The 21366-nt window shown below is 53.7% G+C and overlaps 8 protein-coding genes across 8 annotated transcripts; 4 read left to right on the forward strand and 4 right to left on the reverse strand.

Annotated features, from left to right (window-relative positions):
• Window positions 1–1956, reverse strand: EI97DRAFT_500281 (uncharacterized protein; the record flags this gene model as incomplete). Its single annotated transcript, XM_033802654.1, has 2 exons — window positions 1–408; window positions 534–1956. 2 exons carry the CDS (start codon window positions 1954–1956, stop codon window positions 368–370), a joined length of 1464 nt encoding a protein of 487 aa, XP_033655623.1. The 3' UTR covers window positions 1–367.
• Window positions 1957–2567: 611 nt separating this feature from the next.
• On the forward strand, window positions 2568–4624 carry EI97DRAFT_432167 (uncharacterized protein). Its single transcript, XM_033798104.1, has one exon. It carries the CDS (start codon window positions 2984–2986, stop codon window positions 4466–4468), a length of 1485 nt encoding a protein of 494 aa, XP_033655624.1. The 5' UTR covers window positions 2568–2983; the 3' UTR covers window positions 4469–4624.
• A 24-nt stretch (window positions 4625–4648) lies between these two features.
• On the reverse strand, window positions 4649–6871 carry EI97DRAFT_432168 (uncharacterized protein). The gene is made up of 2 exons (XM_033798105.1): window positions 6452–6871; window positions 4649–6265 (listed from the first exon to the last, which is right to left on the reverse strand). Exons 1-2 carry the CDS (start codon window positions 6471–6473, stop codon window positions 5139–5141), a joined length of 1149 nt encoding a protein of 382 aa, XP_033655625.1. The 5' UTR covers window positions 6474–6871; the 3' UTR covers window positions 4649–5138.
• Window positions 6872–7190: 319 nt separating this feature from the next.
• EI97DRAFT_283259 (3-oxo-5-alpha-steroid 4-dehydrogenase-like protein) lies at window positions 7191–8521 on the reverse strand. The gene is made up of 3 exons (XM_033794383.1): window positions 8278–8521; window positions 8009–8212; window positions 7191–7954 (listed from the first exon to the last, which is right to left on the reverse strand). Exons 1-3 carry the CDS (start codon window positions 8356–8358, stop codon window positions 7376–7378), a joined length of 864 nt encoding a protein of 287 aa, XP_033655626.1. The 5' UTR covers window positions 8359–8521; the 3' UTR covers window positions 7191–7375.
• An 80-nt stretch (window positions 8522–8601) lies between these two features.
• On the reverse strand, window positions 8602–9559 carry EI97DRAFT_432172 (phosphoribulokinase/uridine kinase). The gene is made up of 3 exons (XM_033798106.1): window positions 9506–9559; window positions 9383–9448; window positions 8602–9317 (listed from the first exon to the last, which is right to left on the reverse strand). Exons 1-3 carry the CDS (start codon window positions 9543–9545, stop codon window positions 8686–8688), a joined length of 738 nt encoding a protein of 245 aa, XP_033655627.1. The 5' UTR covers window positions 9546–9559; the 3' UTR covers window positions 8602–8685.
• A 654-nt stretch (window positions 9560–10213) lies between these two features.
• Window positions 10214–12737, forward strand: EI97DRAFT_457311 (glycoside hydrolase; the record flags this gene model as incomplete). Its single annotated transcript, XM_033800801.1, has 2 exons — window positions 10214–10424; window positions 10480–12737. The coding sequence occupies 2 exons, from the start codon at window positions 10214–10216 to the stop codon at window positions 12735–12737; spliced, it is 2469 nt and encodes an 822-aa protein (XP_033655628.1).
• Window positions 12738–13541: 804 nt separating this feature from the next.
• On the forward strand, window positions 13542–14708 carry EI97DRAFT_283504 (uncharacterized protein). The gene is made up of 2 exons (XM_033794384.1): window positions 13542–14187; window positions 14366–14708. Exons 1-2 carry the CDS (start codon window positions 13750–13752, stop codon window positions 14597–14599), a joined length of 672 nt encoding a protein of 223 aa, XP_033655629.1. The 5' UTR covers window positions 13542–13749; the 3' UTR covers window positions 14600–14708.
• A 2865-nt stretch (window positions 14709–17573) lies between these two features.
• Window positions 17574–18730, forward strand: EI97DRAFT_283536 (uncharacterized protein). Its single transcript, XM_033794385.1, has 2 exons — window positions 17574–18258; window positions 18311–18730. Exons 1-2 carry the CDS (start codon window positions 17869–17871, stop codon window positions 18668–18670), a joined length of 750 nt encoding a protein of 249 aa, XP_033655630.1. The 5' UTR covers window positions 17574–17868; the 3' UTR covers window positions 18671–18730.
• The last annotated feature ends 2636 nt before the right edge of the window (window positions 18731–21366 follow it).

Raw genomic sequence — 21366 nt, forward strand, 5'->3', positions numbered from 1 at the left:
AGTCATGCTCGGCGCGCGCTCGGCGCATCCAACTTTTCCATTCATTGACTTGTTCCCGCTCCATTTCCTTGTCCATGGGTGGAATCTGTAGGACGGATCCCGAGAGATACCCGCATAGCCAAAGGGAGAAAATCATACAATACATAAACCCCACCAAGGAAAGTCAATCTTCCTCTTCTTCTGCTTCAGACGGTGTCATCATCCGCATGCAAGGTGAAGATAGGATACCCAGGATCCATAATCGAAGCCGTCCAGATGACCACTTGCTCAAAGGAACATCGGGCGGAGAAGAAAACGAACAGATATATGAAGCCATGGTGAAACATGGATAAACGCCCCCTCTTCTCCCACGAGAAAGGCATGCTTTTCAGACCCGTTGACTTGCGGCCAAAGCCGAATGTCCAACGCCTAACGTCCAAGTAGTAGAGGAACTGGAATGACATCTCATAATCGTGATCCTCAAAGGGAACGCATTCTTGATCATAGCATCCACGCCACCAGGGCGCGCTACGGTTCCCTCAGCATCCGCATACTCTCCTGGATATTCGCCCGCAGATCACGCAGGTTGGTTTGCACCTCCGCCCACGGAGTCACGCCCTGCTCGTTGCTGCGGGCATCCGCTTCATTCCCCTCCGCCTCATTGACCACACGCATATCGGGGACGTAGTCAGCTACCCTACGACGAATGAACTCGTGACTCTCATCTGAGAGGGTTTGCTCCGCCCCGTCCAGGTGGCGCGATACCTCGCCCGTGCGTTCGTCCAGCTGGCGTTGAGTCACGGCGCGGTGATGGGGACGAAGCCTCCTCGCCGATCTCTCCCTTTCTCTCCGTTGTTGTTCAACCGACTCTCGTTGTTGGTTGTTCCTCCTGAGTCGTCGGTACCCAAATCTAATCTCTCGCTGGAGCTGCCGGAGCCTCTGCTGCGATCTCTCCAACGTGGCCGCTTCATCAGCCACCTGGCGGTATGTCGAGCCGGACCGGTCCTCGTCCGGCACAAAGGATACTGTGTCAAACTCTTCCTCGTCGAAGTCGGACCCGGAGCTGCTGTCGTCGGTATCGCAGACACGCATGGGCTCGTCCGGGGGAGACTGTCGCTGCGACGGCACCGTGAGGTGGGTCCGCGAAGACGAAGCGGAGTTGGAACTCCCGGCGCGCGAGCTGGGGTTGGAGTTGGAGAAGGAGGCAGAAGCGGCCGCGGAGGTGAAGGAGGAGTCTGCGCTCGGCGCAAGTGGATCGGGGGCAACGGTGCTCAAGAAGGTATCCCAGTGGTCGGCGACTGGGCTGACGCTGCGCTCGCGGTCACCCAGACCATCCACGCTCGTCGCCGGGCTCCACGACTCCCGCAGCGAGCTGGACGGTAGCGGAGGATGGGCAATCCTGCGGCGGCCCATCCGGCGGAGGGGGGGCATGCTGGCGACATCGCGGCCGTGGTCGACATGGCCTTCCTCGGGGTCGACATGGTCGACGTCGGGGATGTCGGCGTCAAGGGGGCTCCAGTTGAGCGCGTCGTCCAAGCCGTCGCGGGCTGGATTGCGCGCAGCAGCAGCAGCAGCAGGCGCAAAGTTGGGAGTGTATGCAGCGGTGGTGGTGGTGGCCAAAGGTCTCTGCAGGAATGCCTGGGCTTGCCTGAGCTGGTTCTCGCGCGCAGAGTCGCTGCCCTGAGCCGCGTAGTGGGTGGATTCGGGGACGGGTGGCGGGGGAGGAGGCGCGGCGGCGGACACGTCGACATGGGACGCGTCCAGTCTGAAGCGCCTGGAGGACTCGGCCTGGCGAAGGCGGCCAGCGATGAAGTTCTCGAGGGCTTGGACCTGGGGGGCGCGATCGCGGTGGATGCGAGGTTGACGCGTTGCGTTGCGGCGACGGATAGGCGAGCGCGCTGGGGCCGTGCGATCGACCTTGTTGGACGTGACCTCTTTTGCGTCGGGCGAGACGTCGCGCCAACGGGGGAGGCCCATTATTGTTATTGTGTGCCTGGCGAAGGGAGCGGCTGAGGGAGTGAGAGACGTGGAGATGTGGAGATGTGGAGATGTGGCGATGGAGGCGATGCGAGAGAGAAGGGGGGCGATGAAGAGCAGGGCTGAGAAAGGCGGCTGGGACTTCGATGGGGGAGGGAGATGGGTGGTGGTTGTTGCGGGTGGAAGTGAGATCGCTGGGAGGGTTTGTTCCAGGACGGGGAAGGGGGCCACAGACCCTAGAGTGGCTGGTGCTGTGGCTGGTGTTGTGGCTGAGCTAGCGAAGTGGGTGGACCTTTCTTATTAACGACGTTTGGACCCATGTGAAGCAGTTATGAAGGTTTCCAATAATGATGAAGACACTCAGTGAGCCATATTTTCCCCTTAAGCAGAGCGAGAGCGGGTGGAATGAATGCATACATGTCAACTCACATACTGCCCACCGCCGTCTTCGCAGCCATCAATCCAAAGTCGAAACCTACGCCAAGCCTGGGCAACCCTCACCTCTCTACGCCCTCCCACCTGGCATCCACGGATCCATCCACAGCCTACCACCACCTACCTGCCATGATCCAGCCCGGCCTCGAGCGGATAGCCCTCCTCCTCAAAAATGTCGAGTTCCCCTGGAAAGCGATACATGTTGCCGGCACGAATGGCAAGGGCTCCGTGTGTGCCTACGCCAACGCCATGCTGAGGAGCCACCATGTGCCCTGCGGGCGATTCACGTCGCCACATCTCGTCGACAGGTACGCCGTCACGTGATGGTCACTTTCACTGAATCAATTCAATATTCCATGCTCCTTTGAACGCCCCCGTCTGACGAAGCTGGTTGTGCAATGGGAACAGATGGGACTGCATAGTCATCAACGGTGCCACCGTCCCCGAAGCCCGGTTCAAAAGGGTGGAAAACCACTTCATCCAGCTCAACCAGCGCGAAAACATACAGGCCTCGGAATTCGAGCTCTTGACCGCCACCGCATTTCAGCTCTTCACAGACTACCGCGTCGAGTACGGTGTCGTCGAAGTCGGCATGGGCGGATTGCTGGATGCCACCAACATCCTGGAGAACCAGGTCGTCTCCGTCATCACCAAGATTGCACACGACCATCAAACGTTCCTGGGGCGCACCTTGCAAGAAATCGCACACCACAAAGCGGGCATCCTGCGACCAAACGTCCCTTACATCGTCAGCGCCCTCAACGAAGTCCAAGTCCAAGTGGTCATCGACGAGGTCGCTCAAGAGATCCGCGCCGGACCCCGTCTAGACGTCAAAAGAGAACTCACCAAGGAACTCCCCACCCGCCTGGAGCTGCGCGACTGGGAGAAATTCGCCCACAAGCTCCCACTTGCACAACGCGAGGCCATCGAAATGGCGTGGATAGCTGTCCGGCACGCCCTCCTGTCCCATGGTGTGAGCACGACCCCTTTACTCGGTTTGCTGCATCGGCTGCGGCCTTTGCAGCTGCCCGGGCGGTATCAGAAGATTCCCGTTCCGGCCGTGTTTGGGAGCAGCGACAGGAAGATCCTCGTCGACGGGGCCCATAACGAGGATGCTGCAAAAGCCCTCGCCGTGCATGTCAACAGGATGACCAGACACGAAATCTTCACCTCAGGCACTACGGTCTCGCATCCTCCCGCCTGCGGCCGTCCCATTACCTGGGTCATTGCCATGTCCTTCTCCACCGATAAGGATCCTCGCTCCTTCCTCCGCCACATTCTGCGCCCGGGCGACCGTCTCGTCCTCACCGCCTTCAACCCCGTGGCCGGCATGCCCTGGGTCAAGCCCGTCCCACCGGACGACCTGCTCCAAGCAGCCAAAGACGTCATGGGGGACGATGTCATTGCCGTGACTGTTCCCGAGCAAAGCGTCCATCGCGCGCTCATGGCCGCGAAGTACCTGTCCAAGGAGGAGAGTGGTGTCGTGTTGACGGGGAGTTTGTACCTTGTCGGGGACTATTTTCGGGAGGAGAGGAGGTACCAGCGGGGAGACGAGACGTCTTTGGAGTTGATGGAAAGGATGGACGAGCAGGAGCGGCAGCGGATCAATTATTGGCTTTCGAGGCTGGGGGCCGAGGAAGGGAGGACGGCGAAGGAGCAGGAGGGCAGGACGGAGGGGGAAGAGGAGGGAAGGGGAGCGAGAGAAGAGAAATACAGGCAGCTTCTCGAGGAAGTAGCTGAGTTGGATCGGCAACTGAAGGAGCTGGCGGAGAAGGAGGAGCAGTTGAGAAGGGAGGTCGACCTGGCGGAGGCGGAGGCGGACACGGAGGACCTTAGTCGGCCTCCCCTCGAGAAGGATACAGAGGAGCGAGGGAGAAGGAAAGAACAGAGCAGACAAAGCAGCGAGCAGCAGGAACTGCGTAGGGGGTCAAATAACCCCTACACACGCGCCACACAGCGAACGCTAGCGCCCACGACCGTCCAGGTCGAGGATGGAGAGGGGAGTCGAAGTTTCAAGATACGAAAGCATTTTGCAAGTGCGGGCACCAGAAGAAGCTCTCAAGGGAAAGCAGCATGACCCAGAGAGATGGAGCAAAGGAAAAGCCAGCGAGTTGCTTGTAAAGATAGGTTGATTTCGCAGACATGTATTAAATACGAATTAGGGTCAGGTCCTTGAGAATCGAACAGAGAATCGAACAGACCTGAGTGTTGGAGGAGCGCAATCGTACGGGCCTGAATCGCCTTCATGGAAACCCATGAGCAGAGTAGTACGGTATCGAAAACCACAAATGGTGGTAGGAACATGGCGTAACAGAGAGCCACTGACTTTCCCATGATCAATTTTCCTTTCCCCCTCACTCCCACGAATTAGCTAGGCTCAAGCATTGCTTATGCATGATGAAGGCACGTCAACCCAACGCAAGCATCACCATCACTTCTTTGGTCCCGTCACACAACAACGAGCCGTTCCCCCCTCTGAACCAACTCTGTTCCACCGCGACCCTGCATAAAGGCACATTGGTGCGCGCCCCTGCATCCGCATCTGCATCTCCGACCTCAAAATCTACGACGGCCGCCATCAAGAGTAATGAAACAATAGACTGAACAAAAACACTTGGATCCCTCCAACGCCAGCTGTGTGGGGTAACCGACTCGCTCAAAGTGACAAACCGACAGAAAAGAAGAGACAAACAATGACAACAAAAGACCGCCGGAGCACCACCTCGCTCAATCTCACTGCATCCCCTTTAAAAATTCTGCGCAATGCCCGAGTTCCCCTGCTGTGGAAACACACTCGGATTCTCAATCCTCGTATTCCTCCGCGCCGAGACATCCCTTATCACCGGTTGTTGATCCGTGGTATATGCATTGTAGTACTGATTATTCGAATACGCATTATATCCACCGTTATCATAATAGTCCTGGGGGTTGGACGTGGGGATGGGATAGTCGCCCGAGTTGTCCGAGTGGGCAGCGGCAGAGTAGGAAGAGGACGCGTTGGAGGGGCCACGATGCACGGCTGCCTGGTTCTGGTTCGGATTCGCGTTGACGGCGGTACCCAGCACTCCCAAGGTGTCGGCGTCTAGAGTCTCGCGGCGACCATGGACTAGCGGGTCGGTTGATTGATTGTCCGAGTGCGCTTGGGTTGGGGAGTTCGGGCCCCCTGGGTTGGAGGTGCTGTCGGAGTAGGCCATGCCGCTGGCCAGGGTCGTTGAGGCCTTGCGATTTGAGCTCGCAGCTGTGGTGTTGCCCCAGCCCCGGTACCCGCTCTGGTCTTCGGCCATCTCAGACGTCATTCCCACGGCCGGAAGCGTCGGGTCGTTGTTGGGGTTGAAGCCGTACTCTTCGACCTCCTTGCGTCGCGCCTCTTCAGCATTCTTGCGCTGCTTGCGTCGCCTCCACAAGATGATGCCGGCAAGAACGAGCAGTCCAACAACAACGACAGGCACGACCACGGCAATGGCCGTCTTCCCTCCGGTTGACAGTCCACCTCCACTCTTGGCCTTGTTGACGTTCTGAAGCCCAGCGGGGCTCGTGGTTGAGGACGATGGTGCTGGACCAGACGCGGTGTTGGAAGGCTGACCGTCACCGTTCGGAAGCGTAGTGATGGTCACAATAAGCGTCGATGGCTGGACTGACTCTCCCGGCACGGACGGTGTAGGAGTCACAATCGAAGTGATTATCTGTGTCGATGGTTGCCTCGACGGAGCTGTTACGGTAGAGGGCACGCTGGCCGACGGGGTAGAAGAGGGAGGAGGCGGAGGGGCAGAGGACGACGGAGGTGGTGGGGGGGTTGAGGGCGGCGGCTGCGATGGAGTGGAGGACGGAGGGAGCGGGACAGGAGTCGAGCTTGGGGGCTCGGTTGGAGGCGAAGCTGATGGGGACTCAGTTAGGCTCGGCGTCGGCGACGAGGATGGAGAGGGAGATGGATTGGAAGTCTGCTTAGCAGGCGGAGAGGAAGGTGCCGAAGGATTGGTTGGAATTGGACTTGGAGCGGGCGTGGAAGGAGAGGGAGGAGGAGAAGGAGAGGGAGAGACAAAGAGAGGGGAAGAGGACGTACTGGCAGTGCCATTCGACGCCATTGCGGCGACGGCAGAGAGATGGGGAGACGGTCGGCAACGAAGACAGGCGCCCGGAATGCAGTGAAATTGGTCAGCGTCAGAGAAGCAGCGTGGTTATGATACAGTAGTCGGAGGCTGTGACAGCCAGGTTCAAGCGTGCAGGGAAGAGGGAGCACAGTCGAACAAGGCTAGATGATGGCGATGTGCGGGCCGACGCATCTATGGCAGAGTGCGAGGCACAAGGCACACGGACAGAAACCGCAGCGCAGGGAGAGGCGGATTCGCTGGCAGCAGGTGGTCGTGGTGTGCGATAATGGTGATGACGGTGGTGGTGATGATGATGATGGTGGTGGTGATATTTAGTGGTGATGATGCTGTGACGATGGTGTTTCGAGGTGAAGAGAGTCTATGTATGGACGACTTGGGCTGGGCAAGGGCACCTGGGCAGCTTCAGCCGGCATCACACGCATGCCACCCATCCATTCACGCCGAGCCGCCTCGGTCTGCCTTCAGCCTCCAGACAATAGTCGTATTCTTAGCTGCTTTTGCTTAGTGGGCACCCCAATCCGGCAGCTGGATGCCGCAATCCGAGCAACAATACCTTGGTAATAATATGTACATAATAGCTTTTGCTGTTTTCGCTGTTTTCGGCATCCTCAGCCCTAGCGGCGTAACTAGAATATAATATAGCCAATTGGATGCTTGGAGATACGCATTTATTCTACAAGTAACTTGGATTGGAAGTACAGAGGGTTGTTCAGTCGGACGTGAAAAGAGGCGGTATGTATGTATCTGCATCTATTGGACTTGTGCTGTGTGAGCACCCTCATCAACCGCCTTTGTCACTGTTGATCATGTATTGAATAGTCTACCAAGTTCGAACCTGAGCACCCGTCACAACCTTCGGCTACAACCTTCGTCTCTCAAATCACGCCCGGGATGACCGCCTTCCGGTCACCCACTTTATCCTTGCCAAACTTCTTCTCATACCACTTCTTCCCTTGCAGCGCTCGCGGAAGCATGGTACTGATCTCGTTGGCCAGAAACGTCCTCGCCGGATGGCAGTGCCACCCTCCAACCATCCAAAATCCCGCCCACTCGATCCACTCGCACAAGTAGTGCGCATACAGGACGTGCTTGAACAGCCCGTCCTCGGGCAGCATGTACACCTTATCGACGCTGCTCGGCCGCTCGCCTAGTCTCTCCGCCTCCTGACGCTGCTTGCCAGCTGCCGCTCTCCGGATTTCTCGAAGGACATCGTCGTGGTATATGTTCCCCATGAGGCCCCAGGCCCAGATGACCAGCCCAATCTCTACAGACCAGCTGCGACCAGCCCAGTCCTGCGCGGTTGTGGGACCGTAGCCGGCGAGCCACCCGCCGATGGAGGTCGCGTTGAAGAGCTGGAAGGCGAGGGCGGCAACGCAGATGATGGGATGCATGGGCGCCATGCTGGGATTGAGATAGAGAGGTGCGACGAGGGCGCGGTAGATGTAGTGAAGCACCTAAATGGGCGTGTCAGTCCGAGCCTCCTTCAGCATGGCCATCAGGACACGTACAAAGCATCCCGCCATGATCCAATTACCCCAGGGCAGCTCGCGGATTCCCAACTCGCCGGGCAGTGTGAACATGATGTATACGAGTGTGATGAAGCCTGGCGCTTCCATGGCAGCCCAGCCTATCTTCCCCGGTATGTTGAACCTCGATTCCCTCGACGTCTTGCCTTGCGGGTACCAGTCGACGAGCCATTGGACTACCGTGAACTGCGAGGGAATGAGGAGCTGAGTCTAGATGGCGGCTGTGAAGAACTCGATGCCCATGCACATACCAGAGGGAAAAGCTGGAAGACGAAGCATATGCTCTCCCAGTTCTCGCGCGATGGCGGCAGCCAGTTCTGAATGATTGCCATTTCCGCGCAATTGGTCCCTGGGAACCTACAGTACAAATAGGTGCAATCCTCGTCGGAGGGGCGTGCAACTCGCCTCGCCCTGGAGGATGATCATGCATGTCTCGCCGGAAGGAGGGTGAGGTCATCGGCGATATTTACCCAATGCCAAGCGTCATCTGTGCGCGCGTCAAATATCTACTGTAGGTACGCAGTGATATCCCTCACCGCAAATGCAACGTGGAGAACAAACGAAACCAGATAGGTATCGTCAAATTCATTCTTTGAGACTGCTCAGCGCCGCTGAAAAGCACCATCGTACCTACTACGTGCTTCGCGAAATCCGCCTACTCAGTCCGAGCTCGCCTCTTCCGGCGCCCACGAAGCGTCGTCTTTGCTGATGATGATCTCCTGCACCTCTAACCTCCCATCAACAATCTCTCTCCCGTTGACGAGGTCATTCTCCTCCGCCCGTCTGGCAGCTTCCTCGGCGTCCTTTGCAATGCCTGCCTTGACGTGTCTGTGCACCAGCCTCTTCCTGGCAACGGCGAAATCGACTTCCACAAACCACAACTCATCCATCAGCGCAGCCGCCTCGTTCCAGGGGGATTTGTTCAGAGACAGGTAGTTGCCTTCGAAAATGATGATGCGGACGCTAGGCGCAATGGCAATGTCGTCGGCAACGGGGTCCATGACCGAGTGATCGAAGCTCGGCGCGTAGAGCGTCTTCGTCTCGGTGCATAGCGGCTCGCGGAGCTTCTTCACGAGAGCAAGGAACGACTGCCCGTCAAAGGTGAAGGCGGCGCCTCGGCGAGCATGCGCAGTGACGGGGTCTGGCAGGGCATCGAGCTGGCTTCTGGATAGGTGATAGCCATCCATGGGAATGAAGGCGGCCAAGGGGGCACCATTGGTAATCCCCGGGGAATGGCGATCATGGAGATCTTCCAGCTTCTTCGCAACGACGGCAGCGAGAGTTGTCTTGCCTGACGTGACGTGGGCGGTCAGCGTAGGACTGAGATGTTGGGGAGAGTACCTAGGAAGGTCGCACCAGAACCGGGGATTCCAGATATGGCGATCAGCAGCCTCCTAGATCGAGGGATGGTTTGGAATTTCTCTGAAGAAACAAGTCAGCCCAAGCCATGCACGTAAAATGGCCCAGAAGCACCAGTACCCCATGTCTTGTTGACTAGACGTCGGACTTGCTCTTCCATTTCAGATGGTTAATCTTGTTCGGTGAGTGATGGCCCTTGTAGCGCAACGCATCGGATACGATACATACTCTTGGTAAATACTTGTACTTTGAGTGGGGGCCTATCTCTGTACCGCGGTCCCGACGCGTGTTAATAATAATCGGATCATTGCAGATCGTGACATGCGTGATGATGTATATGGACCATGGTGTCCATTATTATTACTCCGCCGACGTCGCCGGGCGGGCTCAATCCATCATGATGTTCCAAGGGTCCCGAGGTCCCAGATAGCCGCACGTGACCATATGGTAGCATCCACCTGGGCATGGATCAATTGATGGAGGTTGAAGTCATGCATCAACGTTGCCTGCATCCGCAAAGATGGCCCCGAATCGCCCAGTCTGCCTGTTCAAGCTGCAGATGCACCGACCCCCACTATGCACGCACACACGTGCACGTGAGAGAGTTCAAATCCATTGCCCAGGTGATGCTCCAAAGCATAGATGGACCGTGCTATCCATCTACCATTAGGAGAGACAAACAGCCACAACATCTGCGAGTGAAAGTACCAGTCCAGTACGTGGTAGACTCTTCACCACCAAACCAATCATGTGAAACTCTTCACACCCGACGCAGGATGACAGTACCTGCATATCCCACAAACCAGACACTCGCTTTGCGTTGACGACATGCGCCTGCCTACATTGCTATTCCGTGCACTCGCTACGCTCCTTGCGCCACGGCCTTCTGATGCTCTTCCGGACGCCATCGATTCGCGCAACGTATCGTCACTACTATGGGGCCCTTACCGTCCCAACTTGTACTTGGGTATCCGGCCCAGGGTCCCCGAGAGCGTCTTCATGGGCTTGATGTGGGCCAACTTCGACGAGGGGCATAAGAGTACGGATTCCCCGAATACAGCGTCAGAGCCGGGAATGTTGTTAACCATTCGCAGGTCTCCGTCACACCTGCGAACAGAACGATGGTATGGGGGGGTATGGTTGGACGGCGTACGATGCCCGCAAAGGAGGAACGCAGCTCATACCAGATGTGGGGAATAAGATCAACATCACCACCGAGTTCGTCAAGATTTCAGAGGGACAGAGCAGAGGCAATTGGGGCCTCCGAGTAAAAGGGGTTCCAAGAGAAGAAGCTGGCCACGGTCTGAAGACGTCGGTTGTCTTCTATGTCTCCATGGAGGCTACGGAGAAATGTCAGGTCTGCAGGCTGGAAGCTGCCGAGGGCAAGATCGGGCCTCGAGATGACGAGGCCGTGCGAAAGGTCGTATTCTGGATCAAACATCCCATACTCGGCATCTCGGAGATCCATCTTCCGATTCCAAAGCACGACATCTCCGCCATCGCAAGCATAAACACCACAGAGGACGTGCTATGGAAGTCAAAGTCTCTCTTCGTCGATTTGCTGAAGAATGAGGCGCACTCGAAGCGCGGGAGTCTGGTCTTATCAGACGAGCCCGCTATGGGAAATGCGCATTTTGTGCAGATGGTATTCCACGATCGCTTCGAGTTTGATATTCTCTATTCGTCGCAGGCAGCGACGCTCGAGATGACCTCTCTTGATATCACCACCGAAATGGAAACCAACCGGGAATCCTTCGCCGAGAGATTCTCCTCGATCTTTGCACCACAATGGCCGTTCCTGACCGAGTCACACCTAACCTTTGCACTAAACATGTTTTCGAATCTCTTGGGAGGGCTGGGCTACTTCCACGGGGATATGAAGGTCTTTGAATCGCATGCAGCAGACTATGAAGAGAAGGAACCGGAGTTCTGGGAGAAGCTCGCCGAGGCTCGTCGCCGTGAGAAACCGCAAACCAAGGGCCCGTTTGAGCTGTTGACGCACGTGCCGTCTCGCGCCAACTTCCCTCGTGGCTTTCTCTGGGATGAGGGTTTCCATCTCCTTCCGGTCGTCGATTGGGATCTTGATCTAGCATTAGAAGTGCTTCAGAGTTGGCTCGGCCTAATGGACAGGGACGGATGGATAGCAAGAGAACAGGTCCTGGGCCCAGAGACGCGCAGCAAGGTTCCGCCCGACTTCCAAACTCAATCCCCCGAAGTTGCAAACCCCCCGACATTATTCTGGGTTGTATCCCGTTATGTTAACATACTGTCAGGCGCGGAGCAGTATGCAGGACATGAATCTCACCACTTGAACGATCGTGAGTCGGGTACAGATCTGCTCATGAGGTTATATTCCCTGTTGAAGCGACACTACGAATGGTTCCGAAGAACGCAGCGCGCTGATGTGGAAGCTCACTCGATACCCAATGCTGCGCTGGGTGAGGGCTACCGTTGGCGGGGTCGTACGCCGGGCTATAGTCTTGCCAGTGGCTTGGACGATTATCCACGAGCGGAACCGCCTGATGTCACTGAGTTGCATGTGGATGCGCTTTGCTGGGTGGGTGTGATGGCAAGGACACTCGCGCAAGTGGCTGAGTACCTTCAAAATGATCAGGAGCTCTCCACATTCCGGCGTCACTACGATGGCATCCAGCGGAATATCGAAGTCCTACATTGGTCGGATGGTGGGGGACTTTATTGCGACACTCGTATCCACGACGGCCTTCATACCTTCACCTGTCCGAAGGGCTACATCTCTCTCTTCCCCTTCATCACAGGCTTCATAGGCCCCGAGCATCCGCGTTTGAACGCCACACTGGATCTGATCCGTGATCCGGAGGGCCTTTGGACTTCTTCAGGAATCCGCAGCCTCAGTCCGGAGAGCACCCGGTATGGCGAGGGCGATAACTATTGGCGCGGGCCGATCTGGATCAACATCAACTATCTGATCATAGAGCAACTTCTTCACTTGGCCACGACTCCCGGGCCGCTCAGGCATCGCTGCCGGGACATCTACAAAGAGTTGAGAAGGAACGTGGTCGAGACTGTTTATAATGATTGGGAGAAGACTGGGTTTGCATGGGAACAGTATCATCCGGAAACGGGAGTAGGCCAACGGACTCAGCATTTCACTGGCTGGACTGCGCTCGTCATAAAGCTTATGTCGTTCCCTGATCTCGAAGAAGAAGGCGTCCGGCACAAGCTGGGGGCGCTCGTCAAGGAGGCAAAAGCTAATCATGGGTTGGGTGTCGGAGGTATTGTGGCGTGCATGCTGCTCATCCTGCTTGCGTACATGAGCCGGCGAAAACTCGCAAGACTACGATGGAGCATGGTTCGGCGGTTTGAGAGGTAGAAAGATGAGCTCATAGGCGGCGGTTTGGCCCCGGTGTGATACCATTGGATTTTACACCGCTGCGGTTGACTGAGTTTGCAGCACTGCTCCAAGGCTTCTCAAACATCACAGTACTTCACATGACTCACCTCTTCACCATATTTCTACGGTTACGTGTGCGGTATAAGACCCTGCACGCGGTCGGACCGGAACGAAACATCGGCATCGCCAGGCCTGTCAAGTTCGCGCTGAGGAGTGAGATCTCCGAGCGGTTGCCCAGTCGAGCTCATACTCGCGCACTCTTCAGTCTATTCCCAAGCGATTGATTCCCGGCATGCACGTCTCAGCTCCTTCATATTCAACTCACTCTGTTACTTGAGCGATGTCTCGGTCACGGCACGACCACGTGTACCTTGGCGCAGCCACCTGCAGGCTCCCTCTCATGTACAGAAACTCCGTTATGTACTATACAACGACCCGCCGCAAAGGGACGAACGCGGCAGCAGTTCCATGCCCATGGGTATAACGCGGGTCGCCCTTTTTCTTGCGAAGAGCCACCAATATAGCCGCCAGCGCGCCAAACTACAAGGCTGACATGGATAAAAGCAGATTATCATATAATGCAGCCATTTTAGATTGCACCTAGGTTCGATGTTCGCATACAGCGGTCACACAGAACCGGAGTTTGCTCGGATGGCCTGAGGCATTATTGGATTCCCTGGAACCGAGAAGGAATGTGTGAGCACGTCCGGAGCTATTTTCCGTGACGTGGAGGATGCATGGCCACGAGCGAGAACTGAGAAAAGTATATCGATGAGCAGGCGGGAGGATTTGTTCGCCCTGGTAGGGAGATGCCTGGAAAATGCAGGCATGACTATGGGACGATTATGATATATGAGAATGTCTCTCGAGGTGGTGCGAGGCGTGGGGCTGAGTACATTTACCTCTTTGCTCGTCCTCTCCCTGTTCCTCTTTGCGATTGCGTTGATGCGAACCTGCCTGAATCTGCTCGTCAATCCTCACCGACCTTAAGATGTTGCACAACCTGGCCCTCCTCTTCCTTTTCACTCTTCTCCTCACTCCTCCCGCCGCCTCGCCCTTCGCCTTCCGCCAAACGGGCTCCCCTAAACCCCCTAAAAACATCTTAAAAGTCTCCGACGTAACCGTCGAGACCGAAGCTGACGGCAGCGGCTGCCGCCCTGGCACCGTCAGGGTTGCCGTCTCCGAAGACAGCTCCCTCATGACGTTCATCTTCGACGATTTTCAGGCCGCCGTGGGTCCAAATGCGGGGAGCTACAGGAAGCGGGCGCTCTGTAGAGTCAGTGTCACAATCAGTAGTCCCGGTTGGGCGTTTGACGTGCAGAGTGTGGATTTCAGGGGGTATGTCAGGCTAGGGAAGGGGGTGCAGGCAAGTATTGTGAGTAGGTGGAAGTGGGTGGATATGAAGACGGGGGCCGACTTGAAAGGGAAGGTAAGAGGATCTCTGTCTTCTTGCCTGGACCATATTCTTTCTTTGCCCGTCGTTCACCCTTTTTTGGTCTATCGGTTCTCTTTCGATCTAGGCCGTTGTTGCTATACAACTACGTTCCAGCCCAAAGTGCCGCACACCCCAGACGCCGTAACTCGTTTTCAACACTCACTCTTCCTAGGGGAACATGCAAAAGAAAGTAGAGGCCCCCTTCGAAGAAGACTTCCTTCTCCATAAAGACGGCGAAACCTCAGGCGAGGCCGCAGTGTGCCAAAAAGCATCCGCACGCTTCGCTATCACGCTATCAGCGACGCTGAACACGGATCTGGCATCCCCGCCTGACAGCATTATCCAGGGAGGAAGCTTGGACAATTCATTCAAGGAGCAAATGTTATTGGGGTGGAAGAACTGTTAGGATTCGGTGGGCAAAGGAGCGGAAGGGAGAGATTGAGTAGATGTGTGTTATGATTGTTTCGGACAATACTCCCTTCGTGTGGTTAAAACGGGGGAGGAACAACATCATGCATCTAAGATTTCCTCAATGTCGACAGGCCGTCCGGCTTTATCAAAATAGTTGATGCAGACTACATGCATCAGCTGATTCACCGAGCTGGACTCTTAGGCTCACCCTGTTATAGGGATGGCGCTTGAAACGCGTACGGCAATCCGCCGACGGATTGACGGTGTTCGGAGAGTCGCGAGTCGCTCCGTGACGAGATGTAAGGGAGGGTTGGACGGCGAGCTGTACGAAGGACAACTTGATGTTCCATTACTACTAATCGGCTAAGTTCATTTCTTTCAAGAGAACTCTCTAATCTCTGCAACATGTCGTCCAGACTTTTCCTATAACCTTAACATGTTCCGTTCCATGGATGAGGATTCAACCGGGGGGGAGGACTTGAAGGCCGGGACGAAGAATACATGGGGAATCCGGAACAGAATTGTAGAGCCAAACTAATCCTATAGGACTTCGAATTTTCCGATGAAGAGCCTGAGGATGGCTAATCAGAGGTAGACGACGGGTATGCACTCTCCGACTAATCATGACGCGGCCCTGAATGGAAAACAAGGACTCATACGAAAACAAATCTGGTTCGGGAAGTCATTCTGCTCACAATCCAGACGAGGAGGAAGAATAGCTTCCGCGAGTGCTCGTACCGGGAGAAAGAGTCAGTAGATAGATTCGAAAGATTGAAAGCACTAACTCAGATGTAGTTGAGCGCGTCCAATATTCTGCATCCGCCCGATACGGTAAATTTAGGTTCCGTAAGAAGAGAAGGATTCAATGGAAGCCTTCGAAGGTAGAGCGATACTATGCTGGACTTGATTGCAGATAACTCATACATGACAATAATAGATGCACGACCACTTATTAGGCTAGACGCAGAAGTTTATTCACAGTATTCTTTAAAGGCAGTACTACAAACACCAAATTGTACTTTGCCAAATAGTCCATGATATATTCCCTAGCCAAATAGGGTAACAAAATCAATATTAAAGAGAATATCACATAATGAGTCGTAGATGCCAATTCTTTGTCTATTTTTCGAGGGTCTAACGACTTAACCCTTAGCGAATTGCGCATGTATATCAGCGTAATCATTGTACCATCATGGGAAGTTAGCAACGATAGCCCCATTGCGGCAGTACACTGTTGATAGAGTGCCGTCTTGCAGGTTTGTTCACGGCAAAATAAGCCCTGGCACATTAAGCAATTAGTTCAACTAAGAGTCTCTAGGGCGGTATCTAAGGGAACAACAATAATAGTATTCCGTTATGCAATGATCTAGCTATTTTTCTATAACAAAATCTTTTGTTGTGGGTACGTTTTGTCAGGCCTGCCTTGAGGATAAGTAGCTCTCCCTTTGGGTTAGAATGGTTGTTACCCACCGTGATCGAGCTCGGAGCGTCAAAGTAGGTACATAATGAGGCAGGTTTACATTCACAGGCATGTAAATGTTCGGAGAATATTTGTTTAGACGTATTCTGAATGGGCTGCATGAAAGTGTTTGACGGAAGCACAAACTTGAATTTAGGACTAAGAAAGCAAGATTGTAGATGAGGAAATTGAAAGGGGTGCAAATTGAGTAGGGACACTTAGATTGCTTACTTTTCTCGGAATAATTATGGCGCAGTTATCGCATTTGCACCGAAGGTTAGACAGCCGCACAACGGAGAGCCACTCGTCCCCTGTTACGAGAACTCAATATACGTAGAAGATATATTCACTCGACAAAGGCGCACCGGATTGCTGAGCGGTTACTCCGAGGGGATGTGGGGGAAACATGCAAGTGGGCTCATCAGGTTATAGATCCTTGACTTGTTCACATCCGGTGTCCAAGTTTCCTCAATCTTGGGGCCGCCCGTTGCTCTCAATCCGACTCAACCTAAACTATTAATCTATGAGCTCTTTTCTGTAGGTAGGAGCCCATTAAGAACAGATTCACGGCAACGTTGGTAGGGACTTGTTCCTCAATGCGACCAGCCTATGTGGTTCAAGCGATCCAAATTCGCATGGATACCGCCCATATAGGTGTTTGTCAACCCAATTCCCTGTCTTTGTAAATAAAGAGGCCTTAATTACTACGTTCCGCAAATAGAAATTCAGATAGTTTAGACTGGTTAGTGAGCAATTAGGCCGTCTGTTGCTATGCAACACGGCAGCTGAAGCGGACCTGTCAAATGCAGTTCTTTCGGTATGTTTTGACGTCGCTTGCATTTGATGCCGGACCATACTGGCGGGTTCCTGGCAGATCGATCTACGCTGAGCCGCAAAATAATACCAGGGGTCAATAATAATATGTTCTATAATATACATCCACGCTTAACCAACGGCATCACAGATTGATCATCTCTTGAGCAAACTTTACTGGGTAATGCCTTAAGGCTGACGCCCTTTCGCATAGATTGCGTTCCTCTTTCCCCGCCGTCGCCGTAGGTTATACGAGGCTGACCACTTGCAGAGTGCTCGCTACCGAACGTTAACAGTAACCTCATTTGTAAAGCAATGAGGGAGATATGATGGAACGTTCGGTGCAGCAACGGTGCCATCGTTCTACCTGGTCCCAGCATTGCTATGAATAGCATCTTCATAACTATGTGCTACTGCGGAACGACCGATGTTATACCAGCCTTGCATTCATGCCATCTTGTCATCGCTGACGCCGGCTCAACCTATGTCACTGACCGACTACCGTCCGCGCATGACGAGCAGGTGATCCAGAAGAGGGAAGCCATCCTCGCCGCAATTCGGCGCTCCCAGGACTAGGAGGATATATGCACTCCCGATTAGGAAAGTCTGGGCATCCAGCCCTTGCTTTCACCTCCATGGAATCCCTCACGTACTACCCTCTCGACACATGTTCCACCCTTCCAGAGACCACTTTCTTCGCACCCCAAGACTCAGGAATGCAATTTAACTGAATATACATTCATTATGTGGTAATCTGTAGAGCCGTTTTTAACATCGCGAACGGCCTGGACCAGCCGCAAGCTTACTCCTCTGAGTGCTTGAAAAGTTGGAGAATATGGCAGCCTCCACCCGGTGACGAGGTATAAAAGCAGGCCGAATCTCCCACCCGGAGAGCCATCACCATCACCAGATCATCAATCCTTCAAACTACACTTGAACTCTCTTCACGCCTAGTCAACAGCGAGCCTTTGTTCAGTCCCCCTTCCGCGACAATGAAATCCGCTGGCGCAATTCTTGCTCTCGCTGCTGTTGCAGCCTCTAACCCTCTTCCATCTCCACAAAACGCTCCCTCCGGTCACGAAATCGAAATTACAGGAATTACATACGGAGGAACTGGTTGTCCCGATCAGACTGTGCAAGGTCTTCTGACGGATGACAAGAAGACCATTACTCTGTCGTTTGACGCGTACACCGTGCAGTCCGGACCGCAGATTCCAGCAACAGAGCGCAGGAAGTTCTGCCAGTTGCAGCTGAAGTTGAAGTATCCTGCCGGCTTTCAGTTCTCGATTTTCTCCGCGGACTACAGAGGATATGCCAGTCTGGAGAAGGGTGTTAAGGGCACCACGCAGAGTACATACTACTTCTCCGGTAGCCAGGATCAGGCAAGTGAATGCATGATTTGATATAATAACATTTCCACTAATCGTTCCACAGACAGTCCTCCCCACGACCTTTGAAGGCCCAATGGAAGGCAACTATCTGAAGCATGACGAAATCGATGCTGCTTCTACAGTCTGGTCTCCCTGCGGCGAGAACGGCATGCTCAACATTAAATCGGAGGTCCGCATTGTCCCAATGTCTTCGACTGGCCTGAATCTGCTCACTGTCGACACCGTGGACGGCAAGTTCACTCAGAGATACTACACTCAGTGGCAGAAGTGCACGCCTAAGAACGGGGGCAATGGCAATGGAAACGGAAACGGAAACGGAAACGGAGGTTTGAGGCCCCCGCAGTTTGACCCGGATAATCTGGGACGCGAGGTTGACTTGTCAGGTAGACCCATTCAGTCGTGAGGGAAAGGTGGAGCGGGATGGTGAGTGAGAGCTGATCCGAACTGTTTATATTTTGGCAGTAGCAGAACCTTTCTTGGGAGGCCATCATGTGGCCGCGACTTTCGTTTTCCGCTTTGTTTTTAGGTTCTCAAACGTTGGACTAGGTCTCTAGGAATACAGAATGCAGTCGTCACGGAACAAAGGTGACCAACTGTATCATCGGTGCCCTTTATTACTAGTTTTGCTGTGCCTCATGTATCCTAAGCTCTGGTCTCCGATATTCCATAATGTATACAAATCCATTAACTGAAGCGCGTGAGAATACTCTATTGACGCGGTCATAGAGCGTCGTACGGTCAGCAAAGTCGACAGTCATAGAAACACCTTTCTTCACTACCGTCCAAGTGAGAATTCTGGTGTAGCTACCATGAGGAATACCGCATTATGTATTCACCATCTGTGTGCGTCCACCCTAACATGATCTAGAAGTCCGATTGTCGGACCGCACCAGTTATACAGGCTGATAATCCTTTGAAAGACTGATGATATATCCATCGGCTGATATGTCAATCCAGTACCCGATGCTTGTACAGCTTAACCCCTGCCGTGACAGTGTTGTTATATATTGTATCAAGTTCCAACGATGCTGCTTAGGCGATTCAATGCCTCATTAAGAACCGTGGCTTTTCTCAATGCCGTTACTGAACTAGTCTACCTGGATGCGCTGATGCGTATATGGCCCTATATGCGCTGAATTCCTCAGTGTTACCATTGTGAAGGCTGGCATCAGCTGAGGAACTTGCTTTCGTATGCAAGCACTGTATTATAATTGATATGTAAGAGATTAAGATGTCTATTTGTGGGCTGCGTACCGCTGACACAGTTGAGGATGATACACGCATTCCTTGATCTGAAAGACATTTCCGAGGCATGAGCTGGATGTGCACCTGGAGCGCAGCTGGAGCGCACCTGCGGGAGCTGCCACAATTGCCTTTGAAGCAGTGAACAGCAAGATCATCCTCCAATGATTTCCGCACAGAGAGAGGTCCCGATTACTCTCCTGGGCGATGGAGATGACGAAACACCTAGGCGAAGAGGTGTGCTGAGTTGGAACTTGGCATTCGCTGGAGCATACAAGGCTACATCACTATGCCGACAGTTATACCCACCCCTAGGGATTATAGAAGATAGATTGTGGTAGGAGTGCAACCGAGATTAACAGCGCAGCATCTAGCTAAGAACAGATATTAAAGCGTCCTTAGCAAGCTTAACTACTGTGTCAACCAGGTCGGGCTACGGAGTACTCGATCAACGTCAATGGCACGGCGACGCGGTTATTTACCTAGGAACGTCAAGAGGCGGGATGTAATAATGCGTATAGAGAAAAGAGTAAGCGCAGGATCACACTAAGTCGCTCCTTTCTCACCAACACTCCTGCCTGCTGTTACCCTAGGGTACATACGACGAACGCTGGAGTTGGATTCCCATTTCCTTATCTAAACGCGACTTTGCCGTTTCCCTCGACCAACGGACATCTGCATATACAGCGTCTGGACAGCTAAACCGGATATTCGGAAGCCCAAGAAATCCCCTCTTATGGTCAAGCGGTTACTTGTTGTAGTTTAACTCCTATCAGTACAGGTAAAGCGCGTAATTCCGAATATGCGGAACAACTGGCCAGACGCTCTACGGAAATTTGCATACTTGCACAGGCGGAGACCCTGCATACGCGGGACGCGGAAGGTAGGAAGCGCAGGATCACCAACATGTTGGTTCTTTCTCCCCGACCCTCCTGCCTTTTGATCCTAAGTGGGCCCCAGCAAACAAGAGGGTATAAGTCTGGCTCTTTCTCGTTGATTGTGCTTTATCCACTCGCTCGAAGCGTCGCGCAACTCCCATCAATCCAACAAAATGAAGAATCTCTTCCTTCTTGCTCTTCCTCTGCTGGCTTCTGCTGCCGCCGTCCCAGGTTCTGGGTTAGAAGCTGTGAAGGCTCCTAGTATGCCGCTCTCTACCCTCTCTTCTACTATCCTGACTGTTTTTAGAACTTGAGACCCGAGCCGACTGCAAGCTTATTTACTGCCCACTACCGCCAGGATTGGATGGAGTACGGTTTGAAGCGATTCCAAGTCAAGTTCTCTGTAGAGGGTGGTGGTATCCCACCTGAGAGCTTTTGCGATGCTATTCGTATGTGCTCTACCCTATTCTCTTAGTTGTTTTAATATTAATAAAATAATAGCGTCAGGTTGTAAGAGTTGGACTTCGAACACTCAGTGTGGCTTTGATCCCAACCTTGATGGTGGAAGCTGGCGCGTTGATGCGAGCTTTTTTAATACCTGGCCAGGCTATTCAGACTACATCGACTGCTTTCAGGCGGCTGCCAACGAATGGCGTCGCGTTCACAATACCTGCGATGTTGACTCTCAGTTTTGAGAAGGCGATTACCTCGCTCTTGTTGATTGTCGAAACAGCTGCAGGCAAGTCTCATTGGCACATTTTTTTGTCGTATTTAAATCAGTCCTAACCCTAGTCAGTAGTACCTGGGACAAGTAAATTGGAAATATCAACATACCAATATCATATTCAGCACGGCCAGTGATGGTGGTGGTGTTGGGTTGGAGAGAAAGGTTGGGTGGCCGGGAAGAGACTTGCACCCAGCTGGCGCTTTATTGCAGGAAACATCGTTAATACATCCTTAATAATACTGTCATTATAGC

This window comes from Westerdykella ornata, assembly GCF_010094085.1.
Source record: "Westerdykella ornata strain CBS 379.55 unplaced genomic scaffold EI97scaffold_6, whole genome shotgun sequence".
NCBI lineage: Eukaryota > Fungi > Ascomycota > Dothideomycetes > Pleosporales > Sporormiaceae > Westerdykella > Westerdykella ornata.